Here is a 16795-nt window from a genome sequence, read left to right on the forward strand (position 1 = left end):
TGGTAGACGTTGTGAGAGAAATGGATGGAGGGCTAAAGGGTATGGGATGAAAATGGGTTTGAGGGGATGGGATGAAAAAGGTCGAGGGCAAGGGATGAAAAGAGGTCAGAGGGGATGGGATGAAAAGGGTTGAGGGCAAGGGTTGAAAAGGGGTTGAGGGGAGGATGGGAAGAAAAGCGTGAAAAGGGGTTGAGGGGACGGGATGAAAAAGGGTCAAGGGGATGGGATGAAAAAGGTCGAGGGCAAGGGATGAAAAGAGGTCAGAGGGGATGGGGTGAAAAGGGTTGAGGGCAAGGGATGAAAAGGGGTTGAGGGGAGGATGGGAAGAAAAGCGTGAAAAGGGGTTGAGGGGATGGGATGAAAAAGGGTCAAGGGGATGGGATGAAAAGCTGTAGAGGGGATGAAGGGCAGACAAATAAAGGGGGCAGAATGTGTAGATGGTTGCTAGTTGAGGTACCCAGGGATGGAAACTCAGGGTGGGGGCATATCTCAGCTTTGGATGCTTGTCTCCTGGTTCCTGTAACGAAAGATGGAAGAGGAAGACAAGAAAAAAGAGGGATGGGGAGGGTGATAGGGTTGAAAATTGAGACAAACAGATAGAGAGAGATAGATAGAGAGAGTTAGGACACACTTTTATAGGTACGTGCAGGAAATAGAATGATATGGGACATGGTCTAGCTCCTGAACTTAAGTTATAATAACTTAATTGAATGAATAAATGGGCACATTGTGTTCATTGTGTTGTGTTGTATTAACATGAGAGCGTTTAGAAGTTAAAGCAGTTCCAAAGAAATCAGATCTCTTTTATTAATATGCAAATACGTATAATGTAATCAGTGCAGAGAGGTAGGAGTCTGAGGGTAAAAATGAAGATTTATTAGGTTCTATTCTTGGGTTCCTGTGTTTGGTATCCCATGGCCATAACAACGCAGAGTTGAGGCAGTATTTATGCGAATTTATTGTAAGCTGAAGACTGCAAGTTTCCTGGGATTTTCACAACCAGGAGATAGTTTTCCTTAACAGCTTTTTTTTTTACTGTCAACAAATGGCATAAAAAGGCCGATGTCCATCACCCACTGCACAGCACCATAAATAGGCAGAGGAGCACATTCAGCGACAGGCTGCTGTTTCTGCCTGGAGAGGTAGAGGAGATCGTTTGTTCCTTAGGACTCTTCAACTCCTCCCTGTGAGGATGTAATCTAATAACCAAGTTAACCAGTTCCAAAGGCCCACAGCCCAGAGTATCCTTTAAAAGAAATTGTTGGTCGCTTTTTTTCATGTTAAAACAACTCAAAACCTAAAGCAGTGAAGTTTACATCCAAAGCACCTTTACTCACGGGATGGGGACTTTTATTTTCTATGTGATCCGTGAAACGTCCTCTGGGTTTCCGTCACAGCGTCTGTATGGAAGCTCGCTGACAGCCCATGATCGTGTTACAGAATTTGATCTTGATACGGCTCTTGTTTACAGCCTTTGCTGATATTTATGAACACAAGTCAATTCAAATTCATTTGGAAGATTGTCATAAAATGCGAGTGAGTACCTGGATAATATCCAACAAGCACAAGCAAGATACTACTCCAAAAATAAATGTATATACAGTACAATTTGTTAGTTCTATTCAGATGTGCAGCCCTATCCACTAACACCAGTTTATATCCCACAATAGTGCTATTTGTTTTTCATTTTATATTGTACTTCACATTGCAAACTGTTGGTAGCAAACAGCAACATTGTGACAGACCACCAGTTTCTGCAAGGATCTCATTTGCCTCTTGCACAAGGTCAGGCAAAGATGTATCTTTCAATTGTCCCTTCTACTGAATGTCTACCGGTCTGTCTGATTTAGTGACGGGAGGTCCAGCTCCTTTCAAAGATTCGGCTCTTTTGGCTCAATTCCCTGAGAAGTACCGGCTCTTACAGCTCCAAAATGGCTCCCAAATGACTCTTCATTTAGTATTTAGTACTCGAAGCCTTCTGCTTTAGTCTAATTCAGCAATTATGAATGGTTAGTGTGCAGGTAAGTCATTTTTCATTTTTCACAGATTTTTTTTTTGAAATCGCAAACAAGTACACAGTTACTATTGTCACATTTTATATTTTAATCAAACCTTTAAATGAACAACTGATCACAGAACCACAGCAAACAAATCAAACAAAATCAAATACAAGTCTTATCACTAGGACACTTAAATAAAAGTCTTTAGAGCAGGCTGGCATTCAGAAATACCAGATGCCGCAGGTTGGATGTCCAGTTTGCATTTAAATCCATACAGGCCTGTAACACCCTTGCTTCTTTCACATAATGGAATGATCAGTGTCTGTTCTTGCATGTGATTGGACGCATGGTGTGCCCATCAAAGTAAAGCCCCGCCCCTGCCTGCATGAATTCTCAGTAGAGCGGAGCTGAGGATTCGGCTCTCCCCGAAAGGAGTCGACTCGTCTCATTTACTAAAAAGACTCGGCTCTTAGAGCCGGCTCGTTCGCAAACATCACTAGTCTGATCTCCTTGCAGCTGTCCCAGAAATCAGCAGTATTCACTATATCAGTTTAGAAGACTACCTTAGAGGAGAGCTGAGAACTTCTGGATAAATTTTTTATGCCTGTTTGTGTGCAGGAGTATGAACTGAACCCATGACATGCCCCAGCACTAAAACCTGAGTCATTTGTAGTTTGATGGAAAGTAATATGACTCTCTCTAAGGCACTGGCCACAACTCGCAACATTTTGTTTATTTAATTCTGAAGTATTTCCACTTAAAGTGATTTCTGGGTTATTCTCTTTTCAAACTGAAAGCACTCAGCAGCCTGTGCTGCCCTTTTCCACTCCAGAGAAACAGCTCCTAAAGACACTTACAAGGACATTTTCCTACAAAATTCAGGAGCTGAGAGTAAACGAAGCAGGCATTTATGATTTCTCTCTCCTCTTAAGGGCTTGTTTACTGCAGTCTTGAAAAACACCTTCCCTTCTAGTTGCTAAACCATTGTCGGCATAGCAGAAATCATGACACATCGTTGCCTCAGTTTTTTTGCCAGTAGTTAGCAGGTGTCATTGATTGTTACCATGGAAACGCTGCTGTTAAGTTCTCAGATGGGTCTGTTGGAGGAAGATGGCAAACCTTTTAGGTTTAAATATTTGTAACCGATTCTTTGACTATCGCACATACACTGATCGGGTATAACATTATGACCACCTTCCTTAATACTGTGTAGGTCTCCCTTGTGCCTCCAAAACAACTCATCAGAGAATGGACATGGGCCTTCTGAGGGTGTCCTGTGGTGTCTGGGGCCAGAATGTTGTTAGTGGGGGGCTTTGGGTCCTATGGGTTGAGGGGGAGGGGCCTCTGTGGATCATCCCACAGATAATTGATCAGTTTGGGATCTAGTGAATTTGGAGGCCAGGTCAACACCATGTGCTGTTCTTCATGTTTTTTGAGTTGTTCCTAAACTGTTGCGCACTGTGTCAGGCTGAATTCTGCTGGGGATGGCTGCTGCCATCAAGGAGTGTCATTGCTATGGGGGTGTCTGGTCTGGTCCAGGTGGGTGGTACATGTCTAAGTAACATCCACGCAAATGCCAGGTCCAAACGTTTCCCAGCAGAACATTGAATTGTCACAAGGTGGTCAATGTAAATGACTAATCAGTGTATATTTGATGGGGAGTATCGGCAGAGGGACAGTGTTTGCGACACTGAGTCCAAGTAAACTGTAAAATTCCTCAATTGTGGCAATGAATATCAAAAAGCTTTAACCTTCAAATATTGTCATGTTGTAGTACGGACTGAAAAACCTTATAGTCTCTGCACTATCAAAGGCAAGGCAAAATACATGGGTATTAAACTGTCTTGCATCCATGTTGTGACAGCTTCATTTCTGCCACATCCTAACACGCAGAAGGCTTTTTCTGCTGTTTCGGTGACGGTAATGTAAACTCATCCGCTATCTTAACACCTGACACAGTTTGAAGGTGGATTTCCAGCAGCGCCCATAAAGACGTTTTCTGGTCTCTCCGCTCATGTTTTCCCAGGCAGACAGGACAACATGACAGATCCTTGCAGCTGGAGCCAGTAACAGCTTCCCCCTTCCTGTTCCGTTTCGCTAATCCTCATTGGAAAGCTGTTTAGTGCAAAAATCGTACTTGCAAAGATTGGCATGTACTTTGACTCTATTAGCGAAATTGCACTCAGTTATTCATTCAGTCCTTTCATTTATATTCGATATCAGAAAGGAGTCAGAGCTGGTCAGCATGTGGTTTAATAATTAATTTGGCCTAATTTCAGTGGCACGGGGAGCTATTTAACTGAGAGCGTAATTAATCAACATTTTTGGATTGGAGTAGTCAGGCATGATATTTATTTTTTCAACTAAACCACTTAAAATATGAAAAATACATATTAGAAAAAATGTGTCAAGGCCTGGGGCAACAGAACGAGGCGAGAGCTCCAACAGAAAATTGAATTAAGAAGTTGCTTGCCATCTGGTTTTGACACATACTGTATGTCTGTGGAACACCTCCAAGTCCGCGGAGCAGATCTCTTATGCACACGGCCAAAACCCTCTCAACGAGAAGCCTGTCAACATATTGTTATCGTCTTATTTAAACCAATCGTAATCTTCCACAAGCCTCCACTAGTATTTGAATGACTTTTTTTTCCCCAAACCAGCAAAAATATTCATTTAAATTTGGTTGTCTGTACAGAGTAATATTGAAAATCAATGAAGACCTACTAACTGTAGTCTGTTATAAAGATGGGATGTATGGCTCTTTGAAGGGAGTCGAATCTTGTGGATCCATTCCTTTCAAAGAGCTGTTCAAAAGACTGGCTCATTTTGATATTTATTTATTTTTAAGATGCCAGTCTGGGTGTAGCTTAGTTTTTCTCCTCGAAATAAGCACTCTGATAGGGTAAGACCTGGATCAGGATCATTCAAACTTAGACATCCCAACAATATATATTCTACTGGTGTGATATCTTGCTTTGAATAATTGATTCTAGGTCGATACTTTATTTATCCCACGGGAAAGCTGGTAAAAAACCTTCCCATTCCGCTTTTTGAGACATCCCACTAATCCATACTCTCTTGGTGGGATATCTGAGTCTATCTATAGATAAAATACAGATTCTAGATTGAGATATGCTTTATTTATCACGTGAGAAATTCAGTAAACATGTTTACGCTGACCAGGAATCAAACCCTGGTCCACTGCTATGCTCACCACTATACCATCTCTGTCTCACTCAGTAGAGTAGCAAAGCAGGAGCTTCTGTGCGTATCTGTGCCAAAAAAACAAACGAACAAATAAAAAAGAACGGCTCACAGCTGTGACTCATCAGTTCCCATTGTTTGTTTTAAAGAGCCGGGCGATAGATTCGGCTCGTTCGCGAACGTCACAAGTCTAGTCTATTATGTGGAAGCCATGAATGTCTTTGCACTGTCACTTTTTAAAACAAAAGTATACATATAATTTGTTGAAATGTACTGTACCTGAATGCATTCTGCAAAGGCGTCTTATGAATGACACTGAGTAATTAACAGGAAACTGTGACTTTTGAGCAAGTTCATTACTGACTGTGTGGTTTAAGAAAGTTCATTAGCAGCCAGTGAGTAAATGTTTGTTAATGCATGTCATGCCAAAGTCAATACGGATTAATGTTATACCCTAGGTTGACTGCCCTTGAATGTCTCACAGATTTTATGGCAATCCATTACATTTAGAAGATCCAGTGGAACAGTCAAGCAATCACTGCAGCATTCATTCAAGTCTGGGAACCACAAAAGCACCCACAATGGCACTCACTCCCAATACTTGTCAAGACATGTCACAAAATAACAAAAGGCTGTGGGCTTGTCTTGGATGAAAAGTAATGGGCTTCCCAAAGATCACCATTAAAAGGTCTTTGTCTTGGGAATGGCATGAATGTGTGTACGCAATGCCTTAACAGTCCAGTTTGTGTCAAGATGTTTAAGGCTGAATCAGAGAGGTAGACTGACAGAATAATCAGTATGACATTATTATGACATCCCATTATGACAGCTAAAAACTATCCAGACTTTGATTATTTGACAATATTGTTGGTTGGATCAATACCTTGGAAATGGTGCAAGAAGTAGCAACATTATCTGTCACTATTTTTGTGCTGACACTATTGAGGTACTTCTAGTAAATATAAAAAATGGTTCAACAGAATTAGTGAATATGCCATAGCAGATAACCCCTGTTCTTTTTTTTGTTCTCTGTTCTTTAAGGATAACCCATGAAGCTGGAGTCCGGGTAACCTGAGCATTCTAGGCTTTCTCCTGGACGGAAGAGCTGCACTGCAACCACCATCTCCATGCAGGCTCTTGAGATGGGGAGCTCTGAAAAAGCTTCTCTGTTTAGCTTGGGCTCCTTTGCTCAGCTTGCAGCCTGAGGAAAAAGCAGGAAACAACCTTTTTGAGGTTGCAGGGGTGGTACCGAAGACCCAACGGTGGATCTTAACCACGGCCTGAAAGGCCCAGGCTCAGCACACCAGGAGCATGTCAGTGCCCGGAGGCCCTTCATGGATGTCTCGCTCCATGGCCAGATTTTTTCTGTGGATGGGACTTATGTCCGTATGTGTGGCTGTTGTTCAAGCCCAGCAGCACCCTGTCGTCACCACCAATTACGGGAAATTGCGAGGAGTGAAGGTTACATTACCCAACGAGATACTGGGACCGGTGGAGCAGTATTTGGGAATTCCATATGCATTGGCCCCAACGGGGGAGCGGAGGTTCCAGCCCCCGGAGCCACCGATGTCCTGGCCGGGCATAAGGAATGCTACTCAGTTTGCTTCAGTTTGTCCTCAGTTTTTAGAGGACCGCTTTTTACTCAACGATATGCTCCCTGTGTGGTTCACTGCAAATTTGGATACAGTGGTAACCTATGTGCAGGAGCAGAGTGAGGACTGCCTTTACCTGAACATCTATGTCCCTACAGAAGACGGTAGGTCGCCTGACTATGCTTTATCTCATTTCTGTCTTGTCCTTCTTCCATAATATCTGTGTGTTGTATGCCTGCCAAGGCACTATTCTAATGACAGTCTCACTGTCGTTGCACAACCACGGCTTGGTACGCTCACACAAATTCTAAATTAACTGTTACTTGTCTTAAATTTTACAGCATACACTATAACAAAATCACCTTGAATACATTTAATATTATGATCCTAGATGCCAGTTGCCAATAGCAGCAGAGTAAAACAGTGGGGTGAAGGACATACCCGAACTGGGGTGGCTCACATAGTGAATTGAGTATCATGTATATTTCCACTGCAGCACGAACTCCATTAGTACAATCACAGACTGACACCACACTCATCACTTTGATGCTTCTTGTTATTCATTTAAATGGATTTCATTATTTCAGTTGCATTGTGTCTGCTGTTTTTCCCACACGTGGCTAAGTTACCATTCCTGAAACACTTGATTTAATAGTGCCTGTGAAGTCAACCAGGAACGGGATGGCTTATGTGCTTTAAGCTTTTAATGCAAAACGTCAAAAACTATTAAAAGGGAAGCACCTGGAAATAAATAGAGACTATGAACAGTATTACACTTCCAGTAAATTAATATTTTCTCCCGTTCACTTCTTTTGAAGAATGATTGATGGGATTCAAGCATGCATTTCCTGCTTACACTTTCTTTGAGGTTGGACTGGTAAATTATATTTCATGTGTGTTCACTACATTTAGAGTATTATCCTACCAACACACTACAAGGGGCAGGTGCAGGAAAATGTAGTTGAACTGGACTGCAGTGTAAACCAAACCCTTTTATGATATTATTAGATTTTTATTTATTTATTACACTCAAGACAACACTTGCATGCTGTGACCGTAAAAAGATGACGGTATAAAGAAAAAGAGAAAATCTGCAATGCCCTGATATCAGCTCAGAACAAAACTATTTGAAGTTTTGAAAGCGGTCTGAAGTCTGAGCTTTTGGCTCACGGGTATTTTTGTATTTGTTGTAGTGTGTCAACCTGGGCAAAAAGCGTTACTACTGTTAAGCTTGGAACTGTAACCATTGTACGGAATTCACCAACAACTAGAACTGGAGGAAGTGGTGAATTCAACAAAAACATGGAGCAGATAAAAAAAACAAGAAAACTTCTGAGAGCTTCAGGAGCTGCTGCGATGTTGGTAAAAGTTAGAGATGGGATTTGCAGCTCTTTGAAGGGGGATGGATCTTGTGGATCTGTTCCTTTCAAAGAGCTGTTCAAAAGACTGGCTCATTTTGATATTTCTTTATTTTTAACATGCCAGTCTTAAACTTGTTTTACCCAAAAAATAATGTCTGGGAGGAATGATAGGGTAAGATTTGGATCAGAACCTTCGAAACCAGTGAGACATCCCAGCAACACATATATTATTGGTGTGATATCGGAGTTTGAAGGAGTTGATTCTCGGTAGATACTCTAAGAAAGAAAAAACCTTGCCCTTCCACTTACTGCTGCGTACTGAGCCACACACTAGTGCGGACAACTCAGAGCACCACAAGTGTACTCTGATGCGCTCTTCTCCTTGTGCCCATTCTCTGTCTTACTCAGTGGGGTAGCAAATGAGGATCTTATGTGTGGGGAGAAAAAAAAAAAAAAAACAGCTCACAACTGCGACTCTCTTCCCATCATTCTTTTTTAAAGAGCATGTCAGTAAATGCGATTCGTTCGCATACGTCACAACTCTAGTAAGAGTAATATAAACGGATGATAAGACAAAATTTACAAAATTTGGACAATTATAAATAAACGCCTCTTTGTATTCTAAGTCTGAATAAAACTATAGCAATCAATAAAGGTCAGAACAGTGTTACATGCACTAAATTTATAGTCATTTTATTATGTCTAAATTATTCCACTATATCATGCCCTCAAATTATACAATAGTCCATGGAATAGAAACTGTTTGCTATATGACACGCATTTTCCTGAAGCTAAAATTTGATATCATGATTATCAGTAGTTTTCTGCTCACTAAAACGTGAACTGGCAAGACTCTATTGTACATTAAAGGGGAATTACTGTTTTTTACAACCTGGACCTTATTTCTGGCATAAAATACGATTGTTTACTCACCCATATAACTTTGGTGTCATTTGGAGTCGTTTGGAAGATATTCAAGAAGATCCAGCAGAGTACCGCGTATATCCATATAGTGGGAGTGACTGGGGCACCGTAACGCAGCCTCTAAATAACGCAGTATCTGCCGCGAAACGTGTTAATTTCACCAATATTTTGTAATGATTTGCTAGTGCTATTCCCCGTTGAGTCCGTAATTACCTGTTGTCTATTCGCGGATGTGCAGCGGTTTGTTGCTCTTTGGCCAGCTGTTCCTCTCTCTGCCTCCGCATCCTCCTTTCAATGAGCTCCTCATCCGTATACTCTGGTTCAAAACGGTAAGGACGTCCATCATAAACAAAGTCGTCGTCCACAACCTCAGAATCAGAAAAATATTCAGCCATGCTGCAAAAAACTAGCAGTATCAAATTACAGGTAGACAAGCCGACCATCGAGGGTGCACGCGACGCTCAGAGATGACATCATCCAGGTCAGAAGTTAGTTGGTCAATCTACAGACCCCGGATGATGATAACAGGCAACTCCGGACTCAACGGGGAACGGCACTAGCGTATCATAACAAAATATTGGTGAAACGAATGAGTTTCGCGGCAGATAATGCGTTATTGAGAGGCTGCGTTTCGGTGCCCCAGTCACTCCCACTATATGGACACACGCGACGCTCCGCTGGATCTAGATATCTTCCCAACGACTCCAAAAGACACCAAAGTTATATGGATAAGTAAACAATCGTATTTTATGCCAGAAATAAGGTTCAAGTTGTAAAAAACAGTAATTCCCCTTTAATGATACGATATATTTTAACATTCTCTGGTGAAACAGCAGTGACGAGTCCATGCACCACCTTGCCCGTGAGCATGAATTGAGTATGAATCCCATCAGATTGATTTTCATCCCGCGACCCCATAGTAATTCATAGTTTGATGACTCAGAGTACTCCATGATGTCATATGCCTTTAGGTTTTGTTTCGATAGACCCACAAATGAATAATCAACCGATAACAACTCAAATGTAGTTGCATTTTTCACTTTTCGTTCATTAATTTGACAGAATGATTTTAATATTCCATTTTCTTGTTCGTCTGTTTAATTTAGCTGCCAGTCAAGCATGTACATCGGCACACCCATTGGGATTAAGAGAAACACTGAACAACTCGCATTCTTCCCATGTTTACATGCTTTTGATGTCCTTTCATTTTTGATTTAAGTTGGACTGCAGCTTTATTCTAAAACACAGAAGCTTATCAACCCCATTCATGTTTTTTTTTTCGCAGCGCATTTTTCTTTTCTTTTATTTCCGCGAGTAGTGTGCCATAAATATTTTCCTTGAGGAGTGATTTCCTGGGAGCTCTTCAAAGATCCTTTGATTTTTGCCATCAGTGAACAATGGTTTGTCTAAAAGGGAGGAAATGCAGGGCCACTTGTCAAATTGCTTGGAGTTCTTCCACTCTACACAGCTTTGTACTATGACTGATAAGAGCGCCGTTAACAAAGAGTGATGCAAGATTAAAATAAAAGCCAACTCAAATTGTCAAGTCCCGCTTCGCTCTCGGGTGGAAAGCTCACCTATAATGGCTTTTATTCCACACTCCCCTGTTTGAGTGAGCACTTGTGACTTGGAGTTGGTGTGACACTTGTACCAGCCAAGCAATTTACCCATCCAGCTTCGGCGGCAGCAGCTGCAATGGACAGGACTCAGTATGTATTCCGTGAAAGGCACAGTGTGTTGAACATAACCCGCAATGGTTTGGGGGTCAGATGGAGAAAGGCTGGCATGCAGGCTGTTTTCGGAAGCCGCGGGAGAGAGTGGACAGTCGCCGACAGGATAGGGAAGCGCATTAACATGTGTGTCTGGCTGAGATCTTTGACAGCTCCGCTCTAAATTTAGTCTGAGCTCTTGAGTACATGGTAGATTAAAAAGTGCAGGAGAGGGATAATCTCGCAATCCTTTGTCGGTGCACAGTTGGGAGCTTTTCTGAAATGATTCGATCTCAGAAAAAATAGTTATTGTACTCGAGCACAATAAATCAGGGAAGCCTATAAGTTTAATACAGTTTGTGGGAGGAATAGCACCTGACTACAAAATCCATAGAAGTAGTTATTTATTTTTGTCTCTGTTCTGTTCATATCTTTACTTAAAAAACAGCCTTTTCACATCATGGTTGCAGTAGTAAACAGCATTTAAGGTTTGGAAACAGAAACTAATGTTTTGTTAGATTATATTGGACTTCGGTAAAGTGTCAGTAGTGTGAGGAGGATACAAGTTCGGAGGGGTTCAGCTGCATAGAGGGGGTTAGAGCAGGGTAGGGTTCAGTAGTGAGACAGCTGTGGGGAAAAAGCTGTTCCGGTGCTTGCTGGCTTTGGACTGAGGGTAGGAGGGCAAACAGTTTTTGTGCTGCGGGGGAGGCATCCTTGACAGTGTTGAGTGCTCTTCACAGTCAGCTTTTGCTGTGGATGTCTTCGATGGGAGGGAGTGGGGACCTCATTATGCGCTGTTCTACAGCTGGTTAGGATGCTCTCAATAGCACAGCAGTAGAAGTTCACCAGGATGGCTTAATAGAGGTGTTTTATTGTTAGTGTCCTCAGAAAGAAAAGGCGGTGGTGAGACTTTCTCACGAAGCTGGATGTGTTAGAGGACCGTGATAGGTTCTTCTTCCTAAAGTCCAGGATGAGCTCTTTGGTTTTTTTGCTCGTGTTGAGGAGCAGGTTATTTTCAGCACGCCACATGGCCAAGTGCTCCATCATTGTCACTGAGGAGACCTATCACCGTGGTGTCATCTGCAAACTTGATGAAGGTGTTAGGACCAAGTACAGGCCGGCAGTCATGGCTGAAGAGGGAGCAGAGGAAGGAGGGGAGTCCCAGTTGGAGTTTTAGGACTAATAGGGAAATCGTATATAGTTACCACAACTGCTGTAACTGCAAAAATTGGCATTTTTTAAAAATTTATTTATGAAGCTTGAAAATGTGTGCACTCCTTTGGAAAAGGAGACTTTCAGCTGTGTCCATGCCAGAAGGAAAGGGAAAAAAGACTTCCAAAAGCTTACGGATACTCAACACTATTTTGAAAGGTATTCATCAGACCAGTAGAGATGGAATTTACGGCTCTTTGAAAGGAGCCGGATCTTGTGGATCTGTTCCTTTCAAAGAGCCGTTCAAAAGACTGGATCATTTTGATATTAATTTGATATTTATTTATTTATTTTTAAGATGCCAGCCTGGGGATAACTTATTTTATCCTTGAAAAAAGCACTGTCATAGGGTAAGATTTGATTCAGAATCATTCAGACTTAGACACCTCACCAGTACATGTGCTCTTGGTGAGATATCTGAGTCTATCTATATCTATTATGTAGATTCTAGAACCTGTATCCACTACCATACTATACCATCTCCGTCACCAGCACCATCTCACTCGGTGGAATAGCAAAACAGGCGCTTCTGCGCCAAAAAAAAAAAAAAAGAAAAGAGTTCCCATCATTCGTTTTAAAGGGCCGGTCAAAAGATTCGGTTCGTTCGCGAATGTCACAACTCTTTTATGAAACAAAACTCTGAGGAGCAATGGATAAAAGAGTTATAATAATGTGTCTCTACAGTCTGAACTCAGCGGGGAGTGACATGTCTATCCCATTTACAACTCCCGTTGCTGTCCATCATCTTTATATCCCCCAAGTTGGCCTTTTCAAAAATCCAGTGTAATGTCAAAATATCCTGCCGTCTGAGGATCAAGATGGGATTTATAGTTTTACTGCACCTCGAGTGCGTTGACAGATTAAGAGACGCCTGTTCTTTGTCGTCTGATTTGAAGCTGAAAGAGGAAATCCACTGCGGCCTGTGCCGAGCACGCTCAAATAACTGTACTGTCACGGCCTTTTAGATTTCTCGCTGAATTCATTGGCCGAGTAGACAAGATGCTCGCTGTCCGCTGGTGAAATGCCCGAGAGCCTTTTTCATGTGTGTGCATAAAGGGAGGAGAAGGCTGTGAGGAAATGGAAGAAGTGGAAGGGAAGAAAAAGAGGCTAGTTTGGAGTGTGTCTGCTTTATCAGCCTCTGCAGTATACTGGCATGCAGCTGTAGTGAATTAATCAGAGTGAAGATGTTTCCTCAGGGGGCTTTCTCATAGAGTGAGACAATACCGCGGCCTCGTCACCTCTATTTTTTAGGCGTCGAAGTCTCCCACATTGGTTCGGTTTTACTGCTAAACCCTCGTCTCAAATACAAGACCCAGTGCAGTGTTAAAGCCGCTTGTTCCCCTCGTACGCCCTTCCACAGACACTACCAAAGTGCTTAATGTTTCAGAAGCGGCCGTGATTTATTCCGAGCTCCAAAAGCGAAAAGACATTTTGCAGCTTTCTGTGCCGCACTGAAGCAAGCCGTTCCTTGAATTAAAATACTCTTTGCAGCACTTTATTCCATGAAGATAAAATGTGGTAAACAGAGAGAGAGAGAGAGAGAGAGAGAGAGAGAGAGAGAGAGAGAGAGAGAGCTCTGAGACTGCATTATCTAAGCCACTGTGTTTTTCTTAACTTCCATCTCAGCGCCATACAAATGGTTTAGGGCGTAAAGTCAGCACTTCCATTTGGTGTTGCCTAAGGTCTCTACTGGTGCAACATTCAGCGACAGCTACAAAAAAAATGTAATCAATTAAGAAAAGCTTTGTAAATTTTTAATGTTATTTTCTTGAGAATACTAATCAAGTGCAGAAGAAAGCAATCTTTATGTGACTACTTTCTGCTGTGTACACACAGTTAGAAAACAGCGTTTGACTCACTTCACCTAATTTAAATGTTTGGTTTGTTTCGAAACTCACTTACTCGGAAATGTCGTGTCAGCAAAAATGTAAGTACAGTGGGTACGGGAATTATTCAGACCCCCTTAAAATTTTCACTCTTACATTGCAGCCATTTGCTGAAATCATTTAAGTTCATTTTTTCCTCATCAGTGTACACGCAGCACCTCATTTTGACAGAAAAACACAGAAATATCGCATGGCCATAAGTATTTAGACGCTTTGCTGTGACAGGGGCTGTCCATTTCTTCTGATCATCCTTGAGATGGTTCTATACCTTCATTGGAGTTGAACTGGACTTGATTAGGAAAGGCACACACCAGTCCATATAAGACACTTACAGCTCACAGTGTATGTCAGAGCAAATGAGAATCATGAGGTCGAAGGAACTGCCCGAAGAGCTCAGAGACAGAATTGTGGCAAGGCACAAATCTGGCCAAGGTCACAAAGCATTTCTGCTGCACTTATGGTTCCTACGAGCACAGAGGCGTCCATAAGCCTTAAACGGAAGACGTTTGGGGCAACCAGAACTCTTCCTAGAGCTGGCCGTCCGGCCAAACTGAGCAATCGGAACCCAAAGAACACTGTGACTGAGCTCCAGAGATGCAGTGGGGAGATGGGAGAAAGTTCTAGAAAGTCAACCACTGCTGCAGCCCTTCACCAGTCGGGGCTTTATGGCAGAGTGGCCTCTCCTCAGTGCAAGACACATGAAAGCCTGCACAGAGTTTGGCCAAAAACACACGAAGGACTCCCAGACTATGAGAAATAAGATTCTCTGGTCTGATGAGACCAAGATGGCATTTTTTGGCCTCAATTCTAAGTGGTATGTGTGGAGAAAACCAGGCACTGCTCATCACCTGCCCAATACAATCCTGACAGTGAAGCATGGTGGTGGCAGCATCATGCCATGGGGGTGTTTTTCAGCTGCAGGGACAGGACGACTGGTTGCAGTTGGTTACAGAGTTATCCTGGACGAAAACCTTTTTAAAAGGGTGCTCAGGACCTCAGATTAGGCCGAACCTTCCAACAAGACAATGACCCTAAGCACATAGCTATAATAACGAAGGAGTGGCTTTGGAAGGGGGAATAGCACTAGCGTATCATAACAAAATATTGGTGAAATGAACGAGTTTCGCGGCAGATAATGCGTTATTTAGAGGCTGGGTTTCGGTGCCCCAGTCACTCCCACTATATGGATATACGCGGCTCTAAATATTGTCTGAACGACTCCAAATGACACCAAAACTTATATGGATGAGTTAACGATCGTATTTTGTGCCAGAAATAAGGTCCAGCTTGAAATGGCTCTCCATCAGCGTTCACCATCCCACCCGACAGAACTAGAGAGGATTTGCAAGGATTAATAGCAGAGGATCCCCAAATCCAGGTGTGAAAAACGTGTTGCATCATTCCCAAGATGACTCATGGCTACAGTGTATTTGCTCAAAAGGGTGCTTCTACTCAGTACCAAGCCAAGGGTGTGAATACTTGAGACCATGTGATATTTCAGATTTTGTTCTGTAATGAATTTGCAAAAATATCTACATTTCTGTGTGTTTCTGTCAATATGGGGTGCTGTGTGTACATTGATGAGGGAAAAAAAATTAGCTTAAATGATTTTAGCAAGTCTTTAGCAAATCTGCAATATAATTTACGTACTCACTGTATATGGGCAGCAAAGCAAATACAGATTGTGATACTTCCAAGATAACAGGAATAGAAATGGGATTCATGGCTCTTTGAAGGGAGCCAGATCTTGTGGATCAATTCCTTTCAAAGAGCCATATTATTTATTTATTTTTAAGATGCCAGCCAGGGGGTAAGTTATTTTATCCTTGAAATCAGCACTGTGATGGGTAAGATCTGGATCACAGTCATTCAAACATAGACATCCCACCAATACATATTCGGTATATCGGAATCTAGATTCTAGATAGACAGCTACACTTAGCATAGCAGTAGACCTGGGTTCGATCACAAAGGTCGGCAAAAATGTGCTGATATCTACTATACCATCTCCAGAAGTTTCTGTGTATATCTGTGTGTAAAGCAGCAAAAAAAACAAAACAAAGAACAGCTCACAGTTCATTCGTTTTAAAGAGCCGGTCAATAGATTCAGTTCGTTCATGAACTTCACAGCTCTAAACAGAACCAAAGTCAATGAATAACGGAAGATGTCGCTGACAAAATACTAACATCCTGCCATGCAACCACACTCTGCCTTTTATCACGGGGGGCGAATGCTCACATCTCTTGAAAAATTGACTCTTATGAGTACTTTACTTACCGCGATTGCTATTGTTAAAGGCAACATTTTTACCGCCAGGGCTGTTGTCTTCTGGCCCTCTCTTCAGAACTAATGTGCTCAAAGTGCTTCTGAAAGGCAGGGGGTTATGACAGAGGGAAGGAAATCACCTCAGGCTGGGTCATAACATAGCAGGGAGACAGAGAGGCTGTATCCGTGTCGTATACTCCCCTTCTCTCAGACTGCTCGGTGTTGCATCAAAGGTGACGGATAAAACAACAGTGACATTTGGAGTCTCTGATCTGGTGACTCGCGGCACTTGGCTGCCATCAGATGTTCTTCAAGGTAGTCTTCAAGTGGAAAAATACAGAATGTCACATGTTGAACGCAAGAGGTCGACGTGGAAATAACTTGAGCACATTTTCACTTGTTTTTCTTCAAGATTGTGTTTATTTGTGTGACCCCTTTTCCCTAGTGTTGAGTAACTCATACCGGAGGTTCCTGTACCATGACCCAGGTGCAGGAATTATATATTACTTTTTACGGCCTTTAGTATCATAAACTATCAATAAAGTTAATCTAGTATTGTGGTGTGCGTATGTATGTATTCTGAGTTACTGAGGCTTGCGTGTTTGGTATGCGTACATCTGTGTGTGTTTGTGTGTGAC

The 16795-nt window shown here is 42.2% G+C and overlaps 1 protein-coding gene across 1 annotated transcript in view; it reads left to right on the top strand.

The window, feature by feature from the left end:
- Positions 1-6453: 6453 nt before the first annotated feature.
- Positions 6454-16795, top strand: part of nlgn4xa (neuroligin 4 X-linked a) — an 83211-nt gene continuing 72869 nt past the window's right edge. The window contains exon 1 of the mRNA XM_084574006.1: positions 6454-6963. Coding sequence (XP_084430132.1) covers positions 6519-6963 — 445 coding nt within the window. The 5' untranslated portion in view covers positions 6454-6518. The remainder of the gene's footprint in view (positions 6964-16795) is intronic.

Source organism: Chelon labrosus (assembly GCF_963514085.1).
Source record: "Chelon labrosus genome assembly, chromosome: 24".
In the NCBI taxonomy this organism is placed as follows: domain Eukaryota; kingdom Metazoa; phylum Chordata; class Actinopteri; order Mugiliformes; family Mugilidae; genus Chelon; species Chelon labrosus.